Source organism: Amphibalanus amphitrite, unplaced genomic scaffold (genome assembly GCF_019059575.1).
Source record: "Amphibalanus amphitrite isolate SeventyFive unplaced genomic scaffold, NRLGWU_Aamphi_draft 001071F_arrow, whole genome shotgun sequence".
NCBI lineage: Eukaryota > Metazoa > Arthropoda > Thecostraca > Balanomorpha > Balanidae > Amphibalanus > Amphibalanus amphitrite.
In genome coordinates, this window is record NW_024882565.1 from 97,992 (window position 1) to 119,981 (window position 21,990).

General features: G+C 44.5%; 2 protein-coding genes across 34 annotated transcripts in view; one reads left to right on the forward strand and one right to left on the reverse strand.

Moving 5' to 3' along the window:
- Nucleotides 1-16,446, reverse strand: part of LOC122369777 (prominin-like protein) — a 94,009-nt gene extending 77,563 nt beyond the window's left edge. For 7 of the 10 annotated variants that reach the window (XM_043344781.1, XM_043344779.1, XM_043344780.1 and 4 more), the window contains exons 1-2: nt 16,379-16,446; nt 11,484-11,763 (exon numbers count right to left, since the gene is read on the reverse strand). The gene's annotated coding sequence lies outside the window, so the exon portion shown is untranslated. Of the gene's footprint in view, nt 1-11,483; nt 11,764-16,378 lie in introns of those variants that run through there. The other 3 variants (XM_043344777.1, XM_043344782.1, XM_043344772.1) reach the window with 3 other exon arrangements.
- Nucleotides 16,447-18,816: 2,370 nt separating this feature from the next.
- The window catches only part of LOC122369774 (probable tRNA (guanine(26)-N(2))-dimethyltransferase), a 51,982-nt gene continuing 48,808 nt past the window's right edge, over nt 18,817-21,990 (forward strand). For 2 of the 24 annotated variants that reach the window (XM_043344756.1, XM_043344769.1), the window contains exons 1-2: nt 19,072-19,202; nt 20,780-20,890. In XM_043344756.1, the coding sequence (XP_043200691.1) occupies nt 20,792-20,890 (99 nt within the window). In that variant the 5' untranslated portion in view covers nt 19,072-19,202; nt 20,780-20,791. Of the gene's footprint in view, nt 18,867-19,057; nt 19,207-20,405; nt 20,557-20,771; nt 20,891-21,849; nt 21,964-21,990 lie in introns of those variants that run through there. The other 22 variants (XM_043344752.1, XM_043344750.1, XM_043344749.1 and 19 more) reach the window with 22 other exon arrangements.

A 21,990-nucleotide genomic window follows, 5' to 3' on the forward strand; every position in this document is an offset into this window, starting at 1 on the left:
CAGCGACCAAAGGCCGGGAGATAGAGGAATTACGGGGACTCGGAGGAAGTTGGGGATGGGGAGGGCAAGAAGTAATCCTGGGGCGAGGAGTGAGCTTAGGCGTGAACTTGATATAAAGTTTGTCCGGATGGTAAAAATAATCAATAAAACCCGACAATGTTCAGAAGTACCTAATGAGCGAAGAAGCCTTTAACTTTTTAAATGACGCTGGTTGACATATCTCTTAGGCGTGCGTCGTGTATCGTGAAACCGCTCGACTGCTCGTTCTTACGATGAATAAGAGAAACAGGCCACCACATACAAGCGGCCACACACATTGGCACCATAATTCGAGAGGTCGACCTTCCCTTTCTCTTTCCCTGGGACATTACAAGCTAGAAGACTCAGACTCCAAAACAAAACTTCCCAGGTGCGAAGCGACACAAAGCTCTTGTGGCTAATGCCCAGCTTGGCCCGAGTTCAAGGACGACACGAGAAGAAAGCCGATGAGGCGACTGATCCGGGGGAGAGGAGGGAGAGAGAGAGAGAGAGAGAGAGAGAGAGAGAGAGAGAGAGAGAGAGAGAGAGAGAGAGAGAGAGAGAGAGAGAGAGAGAAAGAGAGAGAGAGAGAGAGAGAAAGAGAAAGAGAAAGAGAAAGCGAGAGGGACAGAGAGAGGAACAGAGAGAGGAGAGAGAGAGAGAGAGAGAGAGAGAGAGAGAGAGAGAGAGAGAGAGAGAGAGAGAGAGAGAGAGAGAGAGAGAGAGAGAGAGAGAGAGAGAGAGAGAGAGAGAGAGAGAGAGAGAGAGAGAGAGAGAGAGAGAGAGAGAGAGAGAGAGAGAGAGAGAGAGAGAGAGAGAGAGAGAGAGAGAGAGAGAGAGAGAAGCGGTTCGCTGCAGCGAAGTGTGGGATTAGACCCAGGAGAGGTGGAGGGGAAAGAAATTAAGATTTAATCGGGTTGGAGATTAAAGTGGAAGGGAAGCTTCCGGCTGGCCGAAGGAACGGTGGCTATCCGGAGCGCTGTTCGGTGTCGGTTTTTATCAGCACGCTGCCAGTTTTCCCATATGTATCGAAGTTACTTGCGGGCTTTTCTCGGCTTCTTCCGCTAATAAAAAGCCAGAAAAACAGCTAACTGGCAAGTGGCAGTTTGCTGTTAAACACGGCGTCGAAACAGCACTCCCTTATCGCAAAGGGCATGCTAATTGCTAGATCTATCAAAAGGGATTTAATCGTCGATGATTTAGAAGAGATCAAGACTTAGTGCCCTGGTCAAGACTACTGAACTCTTAAAAAAGAACGCATCAAGGATGAGGCCGAATGACAATGTGTCATAACTTCTAGTGCTCTGCAGGGGAGAATGGAGAGCCTCTCGCCTCTCGTCTTCTGACGCTAAAAAACGGCTCGGTCTTGGGACACAGTCCGGTAAGACGCATCAGTTCCATATACCTACAGCTACCACTAATCAAACATGAACGCAGCAGCTGTGCGACCTTTGCGTGTCACCGCGGACCGCAGACGAAGCTGATTATTGGCCGGTGAACCGTTATCGCTATAGCAGCAATAAGCCGTCTCCATCAATAACAGGAACTCCGACGTCATTCGAGTCGGGATCTTAGGGATGTGTCCTATAACATCGGCGTCGTCAACGTACCCGTATGCACGTAAAAATCGATATAAGGGCATTTCTTTTCCCTCGGACTTAGCAGTTAGCAGTATGACAGGGGTATCAGTATGACGCTCAGTGCTCGGTAATTATTTTTCGCACTACAGAAGGCACGGACAATGGACATACTGGGTATTCATTCATTGTTTTATGAAACTTCATTCAAAATTTTAATATTTTACTTAAGATTATAATCTCAGGCATAATCTGATTGTCACAGAATTGTATTTAATCAATGAGTGCGTAAATTGCTTGTTAACGGTACATGCTTCGCACCCACGGAAGTGCATGTCCGTGAAGTTGGCGACGTCGCCAGCGACTTTTCCAGCGACGAGCCCCGATTTTAGCCAAAACCTCGTCCAAGGTCAATTGGACCATGAGGATCACGAAAATCGAACCCATTCACCCCTAAACCTTGACCTTCAAGGTCAAATTCAAGGTCAAAGGACGGGGAACTGAAAAAGTGCCACTAAATATTGTCCGATTTTCAAAATTTTGGCACCAAAATGTAGCGCGTGCAAAGTTCTAGCCGCACATCGAAAACCATTTTCATCAAGGTCAAACTTCAAGGTCAAATTCAAGGTCAAAGGACGGGGAACTGAAAAAGTGCCACTAAATATTGTCCGATTTTCAAAATTTTGACACCAAAATGTAGCGCGTGCAAAGTTCTAGCCGCACATCGAAAACCATTTTCATCAAGGTCAAACTTCAAGGTCAAATTCAAGGTCAAAGGACGGGGAACTGAAAAAGTGCCACTAAATATTGTCCGATTTTCAAAATTTTGGCACCAAAATGTAGCGCGTGCAGAGTTCTAGCCGCACATCGAAAACCATTTTCATCAAGGTCAAACTTCAAGGTCAAATTCAAGGTCAAAGGACGGGGAACTGAAAAAGTGCCACTAAATATTGTCCGATTTTCAAAATTTTGGCACCAAAATGTAGCGCGTGTAAAGTTCTAGCCGCACATCAAAAACCATTTTCATCAAGGTCAAACTTCAAGGTCAAATTCAAGGTCAAAGGACGGGGAACTGAAAAAGTGCCACTATATATTGTCCGATCTTCAAAATTTTGGCACCAAAATGTAGCGCGTGCAAAGTTCTAGCCGCACATCGAAAACCATTTTCATCAACGTCAAACTTCAAGGTCAAATTCAAGGTCAAAGGACGGGGAATTTTAAAAGTGCTACGTCACCAGCGACTTTTCCAGCGACGAGCACCGATTTTAGCCAAAACCTCGTCCAATGTCAAGTGGACCATGAGGATCACGAAAATCGAACCCATTCACCCCTAAACCTTGACCTTCAAGGTCAAATTCAAGGTTAAAGGACGGGGAACTGTAAAAGTGCCACTAAATATTGTCCGATTTTCAAAATTTTGGCACCAAAATGTAGCGCGTGCAAAGTTCTAGCCGCACATCGAACACCATTTTCATCAAGGTCAAACTTCAAGGTCAAATTCAAGGTCAAAGGACGGGGAACTGAAAAAGTGCCACTAAATATTGTCTGATTTTCAAAATTTTGGCACCAAAATGTAGCGCGTGCAAAGTTCTAGCCGCACATCGAAAACCATTTTCATCAAGGTCAAAATTCAAGGTCAAATTCAAGGTCAAAGGACGGGGAACTGAAAAAGTGCCACTAGATATTGTCCGATCTTCAAAATTTTGGCACCAAAATGTAGTGCGTGCAAAGTTCTAGCCGCACATCGAAAACCATTTTCATCAAGGTCAAACTTCAAGGTCAAATTCAAGGTCGAAGGACGGGGAACTGAAAAAGTGCCACTAAATATTGTCCGATTTTCAAAATTTTGGCACCAAAATGTAGCGCGTGCAAAGTTCTAGCCGCACATCGAAAACCATTTTCATCAAGGTCAAACTTCAAGGTCAAATTCAAGGTCAAAGGACGGGGAACTGAAAAAGTGCCACTAAATATTGTCCGATTTTCAAAATTTTGGCACCAAAATGTAGCGCGTGCAAAGTTCTAGCCGCACATTGAAAACCATTTTCATCAAGGTCAAACTTCAAGGTCAAATTCAAGGTCAAAGGACGGGGAACTGAAAAAGTGCCACTAAATATTGTCCGATTTTCACAATTTTGGCACCAAAATGTAGCGCGTGCAAACTTCTAGCCGCACATCGAAAACCATTTTCATCAAGGTGAAACTTCAAGGTCAAATTCAAGGTCAAAGGACGGGGAACTGAAAAAGTGCCACTAAATATTGTCCGATTTTCAAAATATTGGCACCAAAATGTAGCGCGTGCAAAGTTCTAGCCGCACATCGAAAACCATTTTCATCAAGGTCAAACTTCAAGGTCAAATTCAAGGTCAAAGGACGGGGAACTGAAAAAGTGCCACTAAATATTGTCCGATTTTCAAAATTTTGGCACCAAAATGTAGCGCGTGCAAAGTTCTAGCCGCACATCGAAAACCATTTTCATCAAGGTCAAACTTCAAGGTCAAATTCAAGGTCAAAGGACGGGGAACTGAAAAGGTGCCACTAAATATTGTCCGATTTTCAAAATTTTGGCACCAAAATGTAGCGCGTGCAAAGTTCTAGCCGCACATCGAAAACCATTTTCATCAAGGTCAAACTTCAACGTCAAATTCAAGGTCAATGGACGGGGAACTGAAAAAGTGCCACTAAATATTGTCCGATTTTCAAAATTTTAGCACCAAAATGTAGCGCGTGCAAAGTTCTAGCCGCACATCGGCTAGAATAAAGTTCCCCGTCCTTTGACCTTGAGTTTGACCTTGAAGTTTGACCTTGATGAAAATGGTATTCGATGTGCGGCTAGAACTTTGCACGCGCTACATTTTGGTGCCAAAATTTTGAAGATCGGACAATATTTAGTGGCACTTTTTCAGTTCCCCGTCTTTTGACCTTGAATTTGACCTTGAAGTTTGACCTTGATGAAAATGGTTTTCGTTGTGCGGCTAGAACTTTGCACGCGCTACATTTTGGTGCCAAAATTTTGAAAATCGGACATTATTTAGTGGCACTTTTTCAGTTCCCCGTCCTTTGACCTTGAATTCGACCTTGAAGGTCAAGGTTTAGGGGTGAATGGGTTCGATTTTCGTGATCCTCATGGTCCAATTGACCTTGGACGAGGTTTTGGCTAAAATCAGTGCTCGTCGCTGGAAAAGTCGCTGGTGACGTAGCATTTTTAAAGTTCCCCGTCCTTTGACCTTGAGTTTGACCTTGAAAATTGACCTTGATGAAAATGGTTTTCGATGTGCGGCTAGAACTTTGCACGCGCTACATTTTGGTGCCAAAATTTTGAAGATCGGACAATATTTAGTTGCACTTTTTCAGTTCCCCGTCCTTTGACCTTGAATTTGACCTTGAAGTTTGACCTTGATGAAAATGGCTTTCGATGTGCGGCTAGAACTTTGCACGCGCTACATTTTGGTGCCAAAATTTTGAAAATCGGACAATATTTAGTGGCACTTTTTCAGTTCCCCGTCCTTTGACCTTGAATTTGACCTTGAAGTTTGACCTTGATGAAAATGGCTTTCGATGTGCGGCTAGAACTTTGCACGCGCTACATTTTGGTGCCTAAATTTTAAAGATCGGACAATATTTAGTGGCACTTTTTCAGTTCCCCGTCATTTGACCTTGAATTTGACCTTGAAGTTTGACCTTGATAAAAATGGTTTTCGATGTGCGGCTAAAACTTTGCACGCGCTACATTTTGGTGCCAAAATTTTGAAGATCGGACAATATTTAGTAGCACTTTTTCAGTTCCCCGTCCTTTGACCTTGAATTTGACCTTGAAGTTTGACCTTGATGAAAATGGCTTTCGATGTGCGGCTAGAACTTTGCACGCGCTACATTTTGGTGCCAAAATTTTGAAAATCGGACATTATTTAGTGGCACTTTTTCAGTTCCCCGTCCTTTGACCTTGAATGTGACCTTGAAGGTCAAGGTTCAGGGGTGAATGGGTTCGATTTTCATGATCCTCATGGTCCAATTGACCTTGGACGAGGTTTTGGCTAAAATCGGTGCTCGTCACTGGAAAAGTCGCTGGTGACGTAGCATTTTTAAAGTTCCCCGTCCTTTGACCTTGAATTTGACCTTGAAGTTTGACCTTGATGAAAATGGTTTTCGATGTGCGGCTAGAACTTTGCACGCGCTACATTTTGATGCCAAAATTTTGAAGATCGGACAATATTTAGTTGCACTTTTTCAGTTCCCCGTCCTTTGACCTTGAATTTGACCTTGAAGTTTGACCTTGATGAAAATGGTTTTCGATGTGCGGCTAGAACTTTGCACGCGCTACATTTTGGTGCCAACATTTTGAAGATCGGACAATATTTAGTGGCACTTTTTCAGTTCCCCGTCCTTTGACCTTGAATTTGACCTTGAAGTTTGACCTTGATGAAAATGGTTTTCGATGTGCGGCTAGAACTTTGCACGCACTACATTTTGATGCCAACATTTTGAAGATCGGACAATATTTAGTGGCACTTTTTCAGTTCCCCGTCCTTTGACCTTGAATTTGACCTTGAAGTTTGACCTTGATGAAAATGGCTTTCGATGTGCGGCTAGAACTTTGCACGCGCTACATTTTTGTGCCAAAATTTTGAAAATCTGACATTATTTCGTGGCACTTTTTCAGTTCCCCGTCCTTTGACCTTGAATTTGACCTTGAAGGTCAAGGTTTAGGGGTGAATGGGTTCGATTTTCGTGATCCTCATGGTCCAATTGACCTTGGACGAGGTTTTGGCTAAAATCGGTGCTCGTCGCTGGAAAAGTCGCTGGTGACGTAGCATTTTTAAAGTTCCCCGTCCTTTGACCTTGAGTTTGACCTTGAAGTTTGACCTTGATGAAAATGGTTTTCGATGTGCGGCTAGAACTTTGCATGCGCTACATTTTGGTGCCAAAATTTTGAAAATCGGACAATAATTTAGTGGCACTTTTTCAGTTCCCCGTCTTTTGACCTTGAATTTGACCTTGAAGTTTGACGTTGATGAAAATGGTTTTCGATGTGCGGCTAGAACTTCGCACGCGCTACATTTTGGTGCCAAAATTTTGAAAATCGGACATTATTTAGTGGCACTTTTTCAGTTCCCCGTCCTTTGACCTTGAATTTGACCTTGAAGGTCAAGGTTTCGGGGTGAATGGGTTCGATTTTCGTGATCCTCATGGTCCAATTGACCTTGGACGAGGTTTTGGCTAAAATCGGTGCTCGTCGCTGGAAAAGTCGCTGGTGACGTAGCATTTTTAAAGTTCCCCGTCCTTTGACCTTGAGTTTGACCTTGAAGTTTGACCTTGATGAAAATGGTTTTCGATGTGCGGCTAGAACTTTGCACGCGCTACATTTTGGTGCCAAAATTTTGAAAATCGGACAATATTTAGTGGCACTTTTTCAGTTCCCCGTCCTTTGACCTTGAATTTGACCTTGAAGTTTGACCTTGATGAAAATGGCTTTCGATGTGCGGCTAGAACTTTGCACGCGCTACATTTTGGTGCCAAAATTTTGAAAATCGGACATTATTTAGTGGCACTTTTTCAGTTCCCCGTCCTTTGACCTTGAATGTGACCTTGAAGGTTAGGTTCAGGGGTGAATGGGTTCGATTTTCATGATCCTCATGGTCCAATTGACCTTGGACGAGGTTTTGGCTAAAATCGGTGCTCGTCACTGGAAAAGTCGCTGGTGACGTAGCATTTTTAAAGTTCCCCGTCCTTTGACCTTGAATTTGACCTTGAAGTTTGACCTTGATGAAAATGGTTTTCGATGTGCGGCTAGAACTTTGCACGCGCTACATTTTGGTGCCAAAATTTTGAAGATCGGACAATATTTAGTTGCACTTTTTCAGTTCCCCGTCCTTTGACCTTGAATTTGACCTTGAAGTTTGACCTTGATGAAAATGGTTTTCGATGTGCGGCTAGAACTTTGCACGCGCTACATTTTGGTGCCAACATTTTGAAGATCGGACAATATTTAGTGGCACTTTTTCAGTTCCCCGTCCTTTGACCTTGAATTTGACCTTGAAGTTTGACCTTGATGAAAATGGTTTTCGATGTGCGGCTAGAACTTTGCACGCACTACATTTTGATGCCAACATTTTGAAGATCGGACAATATTTAGTGGCACTTTTTCAGTTCCCCGTCCTTTGACCTTGAATTTGACCTTGAAGTTTGACCTTGATGAAAATGGCTTTCGATGTGCGGCTAGAACTTTGCACGCGCTACATTTTTGTGCCAAAATTTTGAAAATCTGACATTATTTCGTGGCACTTTTTCAGTTCCCCGTCCTTTGACCTTGAATTTGACCTTGAAGGTCAAGGTTTAGGGGTGAATGGGTTCGATTTTCGTGATCCTCATGGTCCAATTGACCTTGGACGAGGTTTTGGCTAAAATCGGTGCTCGTCGCTGGAAAAGTCGCTGGTGACGTAGCATTTTTAAAGTTCCCCGTCCTTTGACCTTGAGTTTGACCTTGAAGTTTGACCTTGATGAAAATGGTTTTCGATGTGCGGCTAGAACTTTGCATGCGCTACATTTTGGTGCCAAAATTTTGAAAATCGGACAATAATTTAGTGGCACTTTTTCAGTTCCCCGTCTTTTGACCTTGAATTTGACCTTGAAGTTTGACGTTGATGAAAATGGTTTTCGATGTGCGGCTAGAACTTCGCACGCGCTACATTTTGGTGCCAAAATTTTGAAAATCGGACATTATTTAGTGGCACTTTTTCAGTTCCCCGTCCTTTGACCTTGAATTTGACCTTGAAGGTCAAGGTTTCGGGGTGAATGGGTTCGATTTTCGTGATCCTCATGGTCCAATTGACCTTGGACGAGGTTTTGGCTAAAATCGGTGCTCGTCGCTGGAAAAGTCGCTGGTGACGTAGCATTTTTAAAGTTCCCCGTCCTTTGACCTTGAGTTTGACCTTGAAGTTTGACCTTGATGAAAATGGTTTTCGATGTGCGGCTAGAACTTTGCACGCGCTACATTTTGGTGCCAAAATTTTGAAAATCGGACAATATTTAGTGGCACTTTTTCAGTTCCCCGTCTTTTGACCTTGAATTTGACCTTGAAGTTTGACGTTGATGAAAATGGTTTTCGATGTGCGGCTAGAACTTCGCACGCGCTACATTTTGGTGCCAAAATTTTGTAAATCGGACATTATTTAGTGGCACTTTTTCAGTTCCCCGTCCTTTGACCTTGAATTTGACCTTGAAGGTCAAGGTTCAGGGGTGAATGGGTTCGATTTTCGTGATCGTCATGGTCCAATTGTCCTTGGACGAGGTTTTGGCTAAAATCGGTGCTCGTCGCTGGAAACGTCGCTGGTGACGTAGCATTTTTAAAGTTCCCCGTCCTTTGACCTTCAGTTTGACCTTGAAGTTTGACCTTGATGAAAATGGTTTTCGATGTGCGGCTAGAACTTTGCATGCGCTACATTTTGGTGCCAAAATTTTGAAGATCGGACAATATTTAGTTGCACTTTTTCAGTTCCCCGTCCTTTGACCTTGAATTTGACCTTGAAGTTTGACCTTGATGAAAATGGCTTTCGATGTGCGGCTAGAACTTTGCACGCGCTACATTTTGGTGCCAAAATTTTGAAGATCGGACAATATTTAGTGGCACTTTTTCAGTTCCCCGTCCTTTGACCTTGAATTTGACCTTGAAGTTTGACCTTGATGAAAATGGTTTTCAATGTGCGGCTAGAACTTTGCACGCACTACATTTTGGTGCCAACATTTTGAAGATCGGACAATATTTAGTGGCACTTTTTCAGTTCCCCGTCCTTTGACCTTGAATTTGACCTTGAAGTTTGACCTTGATGAAAATGGTTTTCGATGTGTGGCTAGAACTTTGCACGCGCTACATTTTGGTGCCAAAATTTTGAAGATCGGACAATATTTAGTGGCACTTTTTCAGTTCCCCGTCCTTTGACCTTGAATTTGACCTTCAAGTTTGACCTTGATGAAAATGGTTTTCGATGTGCGGCTAGAACTTTGCACGCGCTACATTTTGGTGCCAAAATTTTGAAAATCGGACAATATTTAGTGGCACTTTTTCAGTTCCCCGTCCTTTGACCTTGAATTTGACCTTGAAGTTTGACCTTGATGAAAATGGCTTTCGATGTGCGGCTAGAACTTTACACGCGCTACATTTTGGTGCCAAAATTTTCAAAATCGGACAATATTTAGTGGCACTTTTTCAGTTCCCCGTCCTTTGACCTTGAATTTGACCTTGAAGTTTGACCTTGATGAAAATAGTTTTCGATGTGCGGCTAGAACTTTGCACGCGCTACATTTTGGTGCCTAAATTTTAAAGATCGGACAATATTTAGTGGCACTTTTTCAGTTCCCCGTCTTTTGACCTTGAATTTGACCTTGAAGTTTGACCTTGATGAAAATGGTTTTCGATGTGCGGCTAGAACTTTGCACGCGCTACATTTTGGTGCCAAAATTTTGAAGATCGGACAATATTTAGTGGCACTTTTTCAGTTCCCCGTCCTTTGACCTTGAATTTGACCTTGAAGTTTGACCTTGATGAAAATGGCTTTCGATGTGCGGCTAGAACTTTGCACGCGCTACATTTTTGTGCCAAAATGTTGAAAATCGGACATTATTTAGTGGCACTTTTTCAGTTCCCCGTCCTTTTACCTTGAATTTGACCTTGAAGGTCAAGGTTCAGGGGTGAATGGGTTCGATTTTCGTGATCCTCATGGTCCAATTGACCTTGGACGAGGTTTTGGCTAAAATCGGTGCTCGTCACTGGAAAAGTCGCTGGTGACGTAGCATTTTTAAAGTTCCCCGTCCTTTGACCTTGAATTTGACCTTGAAGTTTGACCTTGATGAAAATGGTTTTCGATGTGCGGCTAGAACTTTGCACGCGCTACATTTTGGTGCCAAAATTTTGAAGATCGGACAATATTTAGCTGCACTTTTTCAGTTCCCCGTCCTTTGACCTTGAATTTGACCTTGAAGTTTGACCTTGATGAAAATGGTTTTCGATGTGCGGCTAGAACTTTGCACGCGCTACATTTTGGTGCCAAAATTTTGAAGATCGGACAATATTTAGTGGCACTTTTTCAGTTCCCCGTCCTTTGACCTTGAATTTGACCTTGAAGTTTGACCTTGATGAAAATGGTTTTCGATGTGCGGCTAGAACTTTGCACGCACTACATTTTGGTGCCAACATTTTGAAGATCGGACAATATTTAGTGGCACTTTTTCAGTTCCCCGTCCTTTGACCTTGAATTTGACCTTGAAGTTTGACCTTGATGAAAATGGCTTTCGATGTGCGGCTAGAACTTTGCACGCGCTACATTTTGGTGCCAAAATTTTGAAAATCGGACATTATTTAGTGGCACTTTTTCAGTTCCCCGTCCTTTGACCTTGAATTTGACCTTGAAGGTCAAGGTTTAGGGGTGAATGGGTTCGATTTTCGTGATCCTCATGGTCCAATTGACCTTGGACGAGGTTTTGGCTAAAATCGGTGCTCGTCGCTGGAAAAGTCGCTGGCGACGTCGCCAACTTCACGGACATCGGAAGTGCGTGCTAAGGCAGAGCCAAGCAGTTATGTAGCAGTACGGTATTACCTGATAGATACAATGCCTAACTGAATAATACCTACACATCCCGCACCCCAGTCATACCCTCAGAAAACATGCAACAGTTTTCCACGCGCAATGCGCACCATCAAAGTACCCCAGCTCAGACTGCGTTATCGCCATCTGAGAGCCGAGCTCTGACCCAGCATTCGCCGGGAGCATCAAGTGGCACTTCAATCACCGAATCAATACGCACCAACCTTGCCCACTGCTACCCATCGCAACACACAACACATCAAACATTCAGTGATTACCTGACCTAAGCCTCGCTCCCCTGAGCTATCCTCACCTGACTCAAGAAGCGTCTCCGTCCGCCCGCACAGTCGTACCTTTGTGCCAGCCGCCGTGCCGGGCGAAGTCTCCCCCTCCACGGCTCCACCACTACTGACGACCAAACGTCGCACCGCCCCGAGCGGTCGTCGGCTACGACGCATCGATTGTACGCAGAGTCGCCAGAGGCTCTCAAACCGACGGCCGGGGGTCGTCAAACCGACGGCGGGCGATGAAGACGTGGGGTATACTGAGAGGATGCGCCGAATGTTGACGGATGATGTCGGTGTGGGGAAGAACTGAAACAAACGGAAAGATACAGGTGTCAGGCGTGGAAGGTGAGGGAATTGGAAGGCCAAAGGGGAGGCGAGGGGAGGGTTACACGACTTTATTGGGGGTGGAGGTTCGAGACTGGCGTAAAAGGCGTTGCGAATGTCTGGGTGGGTCGGGACAAGCTGCCAGAACTCGCTAAGCGACCGTCGTATAAAAGGCCGGTAACAGCGGTTAGCATTTGATGAAACCAGCGATTTTGGCTATTGCTCAGGCTTTGCTGATTCTAATGATATGCACCAACATGGCTTGAAGAAAATTGATCAATGACATGGAGACGAGAATGCCATTTTCTGAATACATTCTGAACGTTGATCTCCAGCTTTTAACGACAAACTTTTGCTTCGAATGGATGCAAACTCCAAAGTCCGAACGCTACGAGCTTACACCCAGTATCAGTGGATGGGTATTATTGCCTGAACTGAACCGCTGCTTTATTCATCGTACCACTGTAAAATCATTTCTGAACAAATCAATCCATCTGTTCCCACAACACCCACCAAGTGAATCCCTATGTCCGGTCGTGTTCCGTATCAACTGCCGTGCGGCCGTACTTTCCGCTAATACCCTGCCCCCCCCCCCACCCCCTCTAATCCCCCTCCCGTGTCCCGCCCGAAGCGTTGTCCGCCCCCTCGTTGCCAAGTTGGCGCCCCGCACCACACAGAGACCGTCCGACGCGCCAGAAAATGTACCCTGTCAGCAGAAACGCGCCGTCTTCGTTCACGCGAAACAGAGTAATGCGACGAAGGATGGGACGACTTTTTTCTCCGAAGGCGCTAGGCGGGAAATGTGTCAGTTCGCCTCAAATTCGCGTCAGGCTTTAAAGGATTTCGAAATAGGGCGTCAATTTAGCAAGCTTCAGTCAGCGCTGGAACAAGATTTTCGATCATACAAATCTTCTCTTTCGAATAAAGAATGCCTAGGCTACTGGTCGTATTAGCTTCATGCAGCAAAAAAGACATCCACGCCCACATGCTAGCTTGATCTGTAGCACGCCGTTGTTCTTGGGCCCAGGGCTGGGGCACGGCGGGCAGGTGTTGGCCCTTGTTAGATGCTGGTTTCTCGGCACAGATGTATTCACTGGTCACACGATTACAGACTAGGTGGAACACGTCCGGTCTCGGTGACAGCCGGGGGTCTTCTGAGCTCGACTCCCCTCGGCCCAGTTCCAACTATAGCCTATAGGGCGGTGGCCCTTCACTCTGCGTGGCGGCTTACTATTGGCTTAAGACTTTTTAAACAAGAATCGAACGCTTGTGATTGGTCGTCAGTACATCACAGTATCTCGAACGTACTGGAGACTTCTAGAAGTGGTGTCAAACCACGGAGGGGTGGCAGCTCCTCCAGGCTCTGCGACTCGGCTCGCGGTACGGGCCCGGAGCAGCGCCTGCGCTGCGGCAGCTGGCGCCGGCGGAGCAGGAGGTGCTTCAGCTGGGTGGTTTTGAACTGGTCCGGGTTGGCGCCTTCAAGACGGCAGCAGCGCTCCAGGCACAGCGGGCAGCTGCACGGATGAATCCTGTTTGTAGAGACGGTGCACAGATCACTGCCACAGCGATGGCAAAATCCGCACTCTGGGCAGAAGTTGCGCTGGCTATTGTCCTGGCAATCACACGAGTCCCGGCAGACAGGCGCGTTGATTCTGGTCTGGATGAAAGTTTTGTGGTATCCGCAGAGGCGCGGCAGCACGTCGTGTAGATTGGCCCTGAATGTAGAGACTGGTTCCAGTAGGCGCCAGCAGATGCGGTATCTTGAATATATCTTTGGGTCGATAGGCACGTCTAGGTGAATTCGGAAGCCGGCCAGCGGTTCGTGGAATGGCATATACCACTGGCTGATTGTAGTTTCGGCAGCAGAGAGTTGCACGAAGAAGCAGATGGAAGAGAAGACGGCTTCTGCGGCAGTAGGCTCGATCCCGGTCAGCGGCACCAGTGTAGCACGCCGTTGTTCTCGGGCCCAGGGCTGGGGCACGGCGGGCAGGTGTTGACCCTCGCCAGATGCTGGTTTCTCGGCACAGATGTATTCACTGGTCACACGATTACAGACTAGGTGGGACACGTCCGGTCTCGGTGACAGCCGAGGGTCTTCTGAGCTCACTCCCTCTCGGGTGGGCAGAGCTCGACTCCCTTCGGCCTAGTTCCTACTGTAGGGCGGTGGCCCTCCGGTAGGAACTGGGCTTACTATTGGCTTAAGACTTTTTAAACAAGAATCGAACGCTTGTGATTGGTCGTCAGTCGTCACAGTATCTCGAACGTACTGGCGGCTTCTAGAAGTGAGGTGTCACGTGGGTAGCTAGTGTCACGCGCTGGTCTCGTGGCTGAAGGTGTCCGGCGCCGGAGAGTTCCAAGAAACACGTCAAAACCATTAGTGGACATTTAGCAGGCTAAAAATGTTCCTAGAGAGGTATGCGTGTGTTGAGATGTTTAGAGAGCGCCGGCTCCGGCCGCTGAGTGTCCTGGCGCCAGCCGCTGAGTGGTGAGCGCGGAGCGGCATAAATAACAAATGACGCATCGCCGGTCAGGCGCGGGTTGGGACGTACTGTGGAGCTGAACATGGCTGAACTGAGTGCTCGGCAGAGGTGAAATAGTGTTAATTGTATGAAACCTAAAGCGTAGGTACCTATTGCCGCCACGCATGACGCAGGTGACGTTACTAGTGATGAATATAACGAAATAATAATGTTAATTGTACGAAACCTAAAGCATACCTATAGCCGCCACGCAGGTAACGTCACTAGTGATTAATATAGCGAAACAGGTTACATAGGTGGCACCGGAAATTGGAAAACATGTACTAATGAGAGGCATACACCTTACAGATCTATGCATTTGGCACTTAATGTATTACAAATCTACAGCGCCGACAGTTCCTCTCTGAGTGTAAGGTGCTTTGTTTTATTTACAATGCTGTGGAAAATTAGAGTGACTGATGGTCCTGTTACACAACAAAAGATGTCGTCAATGTCGAGCCGCTGATGACTAGATAAAAACTCGGCCCGCATCATGCCAACAGAAAGACACTCCATTAAGCGACAGCAAATGCAAGTGCAGCGCTCAAGTACGTAAGACTGTTTCGTTTGGTCTTCTTCAGCAGGCTATTTTAATAACAATGAAACACCCGAAGTCTGAGCACATCAATGAGCCGACGTGAAGTACGCAGACAACGCTTTTTCCATAACGAGCGTTACAATTACAAACCGCTCACTGCTCTTAGCATTACCAAAAGCACGTGTAACACTTCGCTAGCATAGCCTTGTCGCTAGCAATACTTAATATCAAGTTGTTTCTGAACTGTTCATATTTGAGAGTCCATCCTCCTTCGCACTGTTCATCCCTCCATCTTTCACTTCACCACTCCTCTCCCCACCGTCATTCTGCTCTTTCCCGCGCTCTTCCGCTCTCTCCTCGTCATCACTCCCGTTCTCCGCCAGCTCTCCTAGTCTGTCCACCAGTGCTCGGCTGAACGCTGCAGTGTACGCAGGACTGACGTCATTCAGCAGCGCGTACGGCGTCTCGTACACCTTGCCGTCCGCTCCTCCTCCACCCTGGGAGGAGAGGGGGGTGTCTCCCTCGCTCGTTCCGCCGCAGGTGTCGTGTTTGTCACCGCAGATGGAGAAGCCTCCCGCGGAGACACGTACAGTCATCTGACGGCCTTCTAGTGTGGTGATGTTGAGGTAAGTTCCCGACGAGTCGCCGGGAAGAGAAGAGGGTGCCGCGAATGCCACATGCGGCGCGATGTCGGCGACTACAGCTTCGGCTTCTAGCCGCCAGGCGGCAGCACCAGGTGAGCCAAGAGGCGAACTCATGCCAGCAGCCCACTTATAGCTTGGCCAAAAATGCTGTGAAATTCACACCTGATGTTTATAGTCAAAGTCGCTATGTGGTAATGTCATAGACAACTCCAGGCAGTACAAGTCCAAGTAGATCCATGCAGATGCTCACAGACTGGATTTGGAAGCAGGGTCATGGATTCATACCTAATCTGTCATACCTCTAACTTCCAATGCTGGCAAGCAGAATCTATGTATAGCATAAATATTCATTGAATTTTATGCTCTAAAAACTGTTAAAGCTCTAAATAGACTGTCATTCATGCAAAGATAATTCATAATAGCAGATGACCTACTGATCAAAAGTAAACCACTACAATATAAAATTTTCAAAGCCCACGGTGAATGATATATTGCTGATATTACGGAATAACATATTCCATTATTTCACTTACTGAGAGCTGTGAATAAAATATATTGGTACCTATCGCCTATCGGCTATCACAAGTCAAAGTAGGCATCAGCATTCAGCATGCTGTCTAGGCCATAATCAATCCTCTTGCACCAATGCTTGAATTATTTTGCATCGTATACCCCATCCAAGACACAAATGTGACAATATGCGTGTAAAATTTACCAAGCACCTGTAGGATTATGTATTGGGCTATCGCAAACAAATTTACAAACAAATTTACCACCGTTTGATTAGCCTATTCTGAAACCGGTTTTTCGATTTCACCTAGCTAGGTAGTTTGGTGCAAGAGGCCTCTGTACAGATAATGATATTGCTTTCATTCACAAGGTTATGTGCTAAATACCTTTTGACAAAATTGTCACGCAAAATTGTATGAAAGATATAATGACTGTATGACTGTAACGCCAATGTAACGCAAAAAATGAAATAATGTGCCCACTCAGGGGGTGTCGAAGTCTAGTAGGAAAATCTGGCAAATTCCCTGCGTGACGTCACGTCGGGGATGACCGACGGCACCTTGCACTGAAAGATACGGCAGAACGGCTATTTTTGAAAAATGATTAAAAATACTTTTGTGCTGTTATGACGCATAAACCGCTTATCAGCATGTTCCTCATCATGTGATAAAGGCATATCCGTGGTCGAAAATAGCTGAGCCCCTCCCAATTTCCAACCACCGACCTCATAAGCAAAGGATGTAAGCGTAATCCTTAAGGGCGACTTTCCTATACATATCCGTACATATGCGTCCTTATGGAAATCGGTAGTGTGGCGATTGGCGACGCGCGCGACATCTGTGTGGCGACCAAGTGGCGACTGTGGCGACACCTGGTGGCTGCTTTTCTGCTGTATGTAGGCATTGGGGTTTTGCCAGATGTGGTTCCTACTACTACACCACTATGTTGACCCAGTACTAGAAAAGTTATTTTGCTAGTAAAAGGCAAGCAAATTGAAAGTTGATTTATAAAATTGCTTATTAATGATTACGAGATAATAATAAAGAAATTTTGATTGAATAATTATTTAAATAATCAACCGTGAAACTATATTCTGGTAGGTTTAGTAGAAATAAGTCCGTGCAACCTTGTATTTAGGGCCTTGTGCCCACTGGTGTAGGCCATTATTAGCCCCGTTTACATAGGAGTTGCCAGATTCACATGCCAGCTCGATCTACTTTCAGGTGTTCGGCCTCCGCCATGTCGACAAATGCTGCGCAGCAAATACAAAATCCAGAAATGTGGTAATGGAGTTCTGGCCACCAAATAGAAAAAGCCTGCCAAGTTTATGATGCTCTTCATGTTATGTAGTTTTGATAATAAACGACGCATGGGCTTCAAATGAATTGTATGTCGTACATTTGGGCATCATACGAGTATGAGTGGAATATTGCAAAGTTTTTACCCAACATTTAAGCATAAGACTAAGTTGTTTCCATGAAAGCGATGAAAATAAAGCTGATTGTTGAGTTCGATGCACTCCCTGCAGCTTATATTTAGCGGATTGCATTTATTCTTATTCTACATTCATTTATAGAAAGATCAAATATGTAACACCCCTTTTCCCGCTTACCTTCAACCTCTGAGCAGTGACATTTTCTTGATCGATTCAAAACTCAAAAGGCATGGAAAACACGAAGCAGAAACTGAGTGCGTAAGATATTTGGTAACAAGTATCACATACGCTCTAAATGACTTTCTAAGCAGATTCGAGAGTCAGTAATTACCTATTTAATCACGTTGCGCTCATTCATCAAGTCAAACAAATACCTAAACCGATTGGTAGCGTCATCTAGGCGATGATAAGTGCCAAACTGCTAGTTGAAGACTTCTATTATAGATGGCACTGCTAGACAAGCCAGAGCGTTAGCCAGAGGATTTTACCACCGCCGTGAAAAATTCCTATCCAAAGGTGCACTCCGGTCCCCTCAACATAAAACTCTCGATGTTTCTCTAACCAATCAGAGTAAGCCTTGCTCGGCGCTGATTTGCTCATCAGAAAATGACGTCATTAGGGAGCCACGGCGTTCAAGCTATTTTGTGGCGGCTCAGGTGATCCACTTAGAAGTCATATTTTGATGTTTTTAGAAAAGTCTGATGAATGCTTTTATATTTTCAGAAAAGAACCCCTAATGTTGTTGTTGATAAACACAACTTCGCTATTTTTGCCAACAGTAATAAGACAGGAAATCATCTGTTGGTGGGTCTTCACGCTAAATCTACCACCCCCCAACTACGTCATCATCGTTCCTGAGCATGCTGTACTTGGTCATAACTTCGTTGCCCAGCACTAGTTAGCCTTGATTTCCGCCAATCAGAGTGCAGAGCTGTCTGCCAAGAGACAGCAGTACTCGATATTAGTGGTGGGCCAAATACTTGTTTTCTACGATGTTTTTCTTTGGAGTCTTTTATATCTTACTTTTGTTTATATTATATATCGCTTTATATTTTGTTTTTGTAAAGAATATCTGCATATATTGTGATTTATATAGCTTGGTTTAGCTAATATGACAAAGTGTTTACGAAGGGGTGCAGGGAGATATGGCAGCAGATATGGTGCTTGCAAGTAGTCTTTGTACGCATGAAATAGTACCTTTTTTCGAGCCGAAAATAACCTATTTATTGCAATTTATTGATGTATCATGCCTGAATTCCGAAAAAGTGCTCTTCGTAGCATTGAATACAGTCACTTGTGTAGTTGCAAAAGGTCACTGGCCAGTTTTGTGATATCTCTAGGCCAGCTAGGGAAATGTCTAAATGCTATGTAAACAGGGTTATTGTAGACGGTTGCGGCGCAGACAGGCATAGCTCAAGCTGTCTGGCCCATGTGTAAAAGTGTGCTGACTTTTGAATCAGATTTTATTGCTTTTTCTACGAATCAATTCATAAACTTGATTCAAGTTTCATATAATAGGTCTAAAAACATAAAATATCTTATCAGAATAAGTGAATGTAATTTTTTTAAATAAAAATTGACGAAAAAAGCTGGCTGAATGTAAAGTCACGTGATCATTAGTCTAGGCTCTTTTACAGCAGAATCGAAGCAGAATCGCCATGTGATTTTGCACCCGTGCATAATTCTGTTAATTTTTGGGTTGAATTATTTTGATTGGGTTTTGGGTGATCATAATCGTTTCATTATAAATAAATAGGTCCTAAATATAATGTGAAGTAGGTAAATGCTGTGCTGTATCAGTATACTACACCTTTTTGCGTTGTTCGATGGCCAATCGTCATAACCATTTCGGCATCAGTTTGGACAAGCGTCATTCAGAATAACCCATCGGCGATGTGCATCACTGTTAGACGGTCGGCAAAACAGGCTGGACTCCATTTAACCATTCTGCATAACTCTTTGTCATTGAGCACAATGTTCGTCATAGGCAAAACACTTTGTCAGATACTCATAATGCTTCGACATTTCACAAAATGGTTAGTCGATGTGCAAAATTCATCGGTACTGTGCGTAAACTATGACTGTTTATTTAAAACTTTCGTCAATGATTAAAATGTCAATGATGTAGTGCTTATCTAGCCATATTCAATGTTTAACGTTAATTACGCATTCAGGATGAGGCTTATGACAGTTCCAGCGCAATTTGCAACCAATTAACCATTGAATTCCGAAAAAGGCAGTTATACCATAGCTACGAGGAGACTGCCGGCGCCATACCGAGTAGGCATGTAGATTCTTGAGCGTCGGACTCCTAAACGCTTCGATACAAACCACGAAGTCGGCCGTCATTATCGCGTCACTGCCCGTGCGATGTCATGGGACAACGCCTCGGGCGGCCGCGCCGGTCGGACTTGCGAGGGAATGGCTGACAGATGGCAAGCCGGGCCCTGCCGGCCGGACACCTTGGTTTTTGGGGCGGGGCTGACTTATCCAGTCTGTTGCCTGTTCCTTGGTGTTTGAGGCGGGGTTAACTTATCCAGCCTGTTGCTCTGTTGCCTGTCCATTCTTCAATCAGCCGATAACATGTCAGCTACGTCCATCTACATTGTACCTATGGCGCTCATGAACGCTACCGATTTTTATGTAGATCAATGGTCTACGAGTTTCGCCACCTATGCCTCGCACTGCACTGTATAAGCCCGGTCATATTTATACTTATCTGTAAAGGGGCGATCTGTTTTTAGTTTTGACGAAATGTTATGAGGAATGCCGAAATTAGCATGGGGATGTTTTGGTGAACGACGAAGGGATATTAACGAAAGACGAAGCATTTATCCAAACCGTCAAAGGTTTTGCCGGAACTCAATCACTTATGGCGAATAGCGAAGGTAATACCAACTGACGAACTGTGGAGTGGGATCAGCATTCTGTTTTGCCCATATGCTGAAGGTTTTGCCGGAATGCCTCTCACTGGCGCCACCTATGTGCTGATCGGACGAATGGGTTTTGCTGATTGGCCATCGAACAACGCAAAAAGGTGTAAATGTATGCTAGTTATTCGCTCTACGTTTGTTTTTACTTTTCCCCTTCAGCTTCCTTCAGGGTTTTGCGGGTGTATTGTGTGATATGGTGGGTTACTTGCCGAAAATGTCATTTTCTTTGATTCAATGAGTAATGAATAATTACTCATTGAAATTACGAAATTAATAATTACTCATTTCCTTTGGTTCAATGAGTAATTAGTAATTATTCATTTCAGTAATCATATACCAGTTGTCTGGCACTGTCTATGACAATAATGTATATATTTATAAATTATATATGAATATCATTCGCATTTTTGGGTTTGCAGTCAGGAATTGGAATGGCTAGCTCCAGAGATGACGCAGATGGTCAGAGCAAGAATGCTGTGGTTTTACAAACCACTTATGCTTCTGACATCACTTCAGAGGATAAGCTGAAGGTGTGTGCACTGTCTGATTTTGTACCATCACCATGCTGGGACAATTCTGGGACATGCTCCAAATGTTTGACTGCAGACATCATAGGCGGTGGAATGGGTAGGGCACTAGAGCACTGTGCCCCCCTTTGATTGTGGTATTTTAACATTAGTCCTATGGGCATTGCATGGAAAGAATGGGACCAAAAGTTGGCAGTGCCCTCCCCCCCCCCTCCCTCTAATTGAAGGTGTTCCACAGCTACTGGCAGACATGGCAGGTAGTCATGCACAATTAAAAACAAATTCATTTTAATTGTTTTGTTCATTTGATCATTGATAAACCAATGAACCATCATGTAACCAACCAATAATCATAAACCATCATTTGATAAACCAAGGGACCTTTTGAGAATTTATGCGCCTATCTATCAGTACCTTAACTCTGTGCTTATCATCTTTTCAGAGGTTAAATGTTACCTGTTTTTGCCTTTTTTGGAGCACTTACATTGATGAATTCCCTTTTTTAGCTAAGCTAAATTACCTTTTGTGTTCCTCAAAATGGTCCCTCTCTTGAAAGTTGGCACATGTTTACAAAAGGTCAGAACTCAGATTGTCAATTGTGGTACAGTTGCCACAGATATGCAATGGCAGAAATTGTAGGTTGTAGGCTGTGTTTTAGGGCCTTGGTAGGTTGTAGGTTGCAGGCTGGTTGGTTTGAGGTTGGTAGGTTGTAGGCTGGTAGGTTGTTGATTGGTAGGTTTTAGGTTAGTAGGTAAGAAGGTAAGGTTAGGTCAGGTTAGATTGTTTCTTTTTCTTACATTTGTGTCACATATAAGTATCATAGTTGGATTCAGGATGTCAAGTAATGAAGGAATAAAGAATGTGCAATATCTTTGCTTGGAAAGTGAATTGGACTTATTGAAAGTATTTACTGAAAATTTAGGGCTTAGGATCTGAAGAACATTATGCGCTCTGCATTACAGACTACATCGACCTTGGCTATGACATTCAAGTGTCCTTGTATCATGTGCACTTTTGCCAGAGTGTTTATGAGATGGTTTCATGCTGGAATATCTAAATGGTCGAATTTATATCAGGTGAGAAAGTAACCAAAATGATGCCAT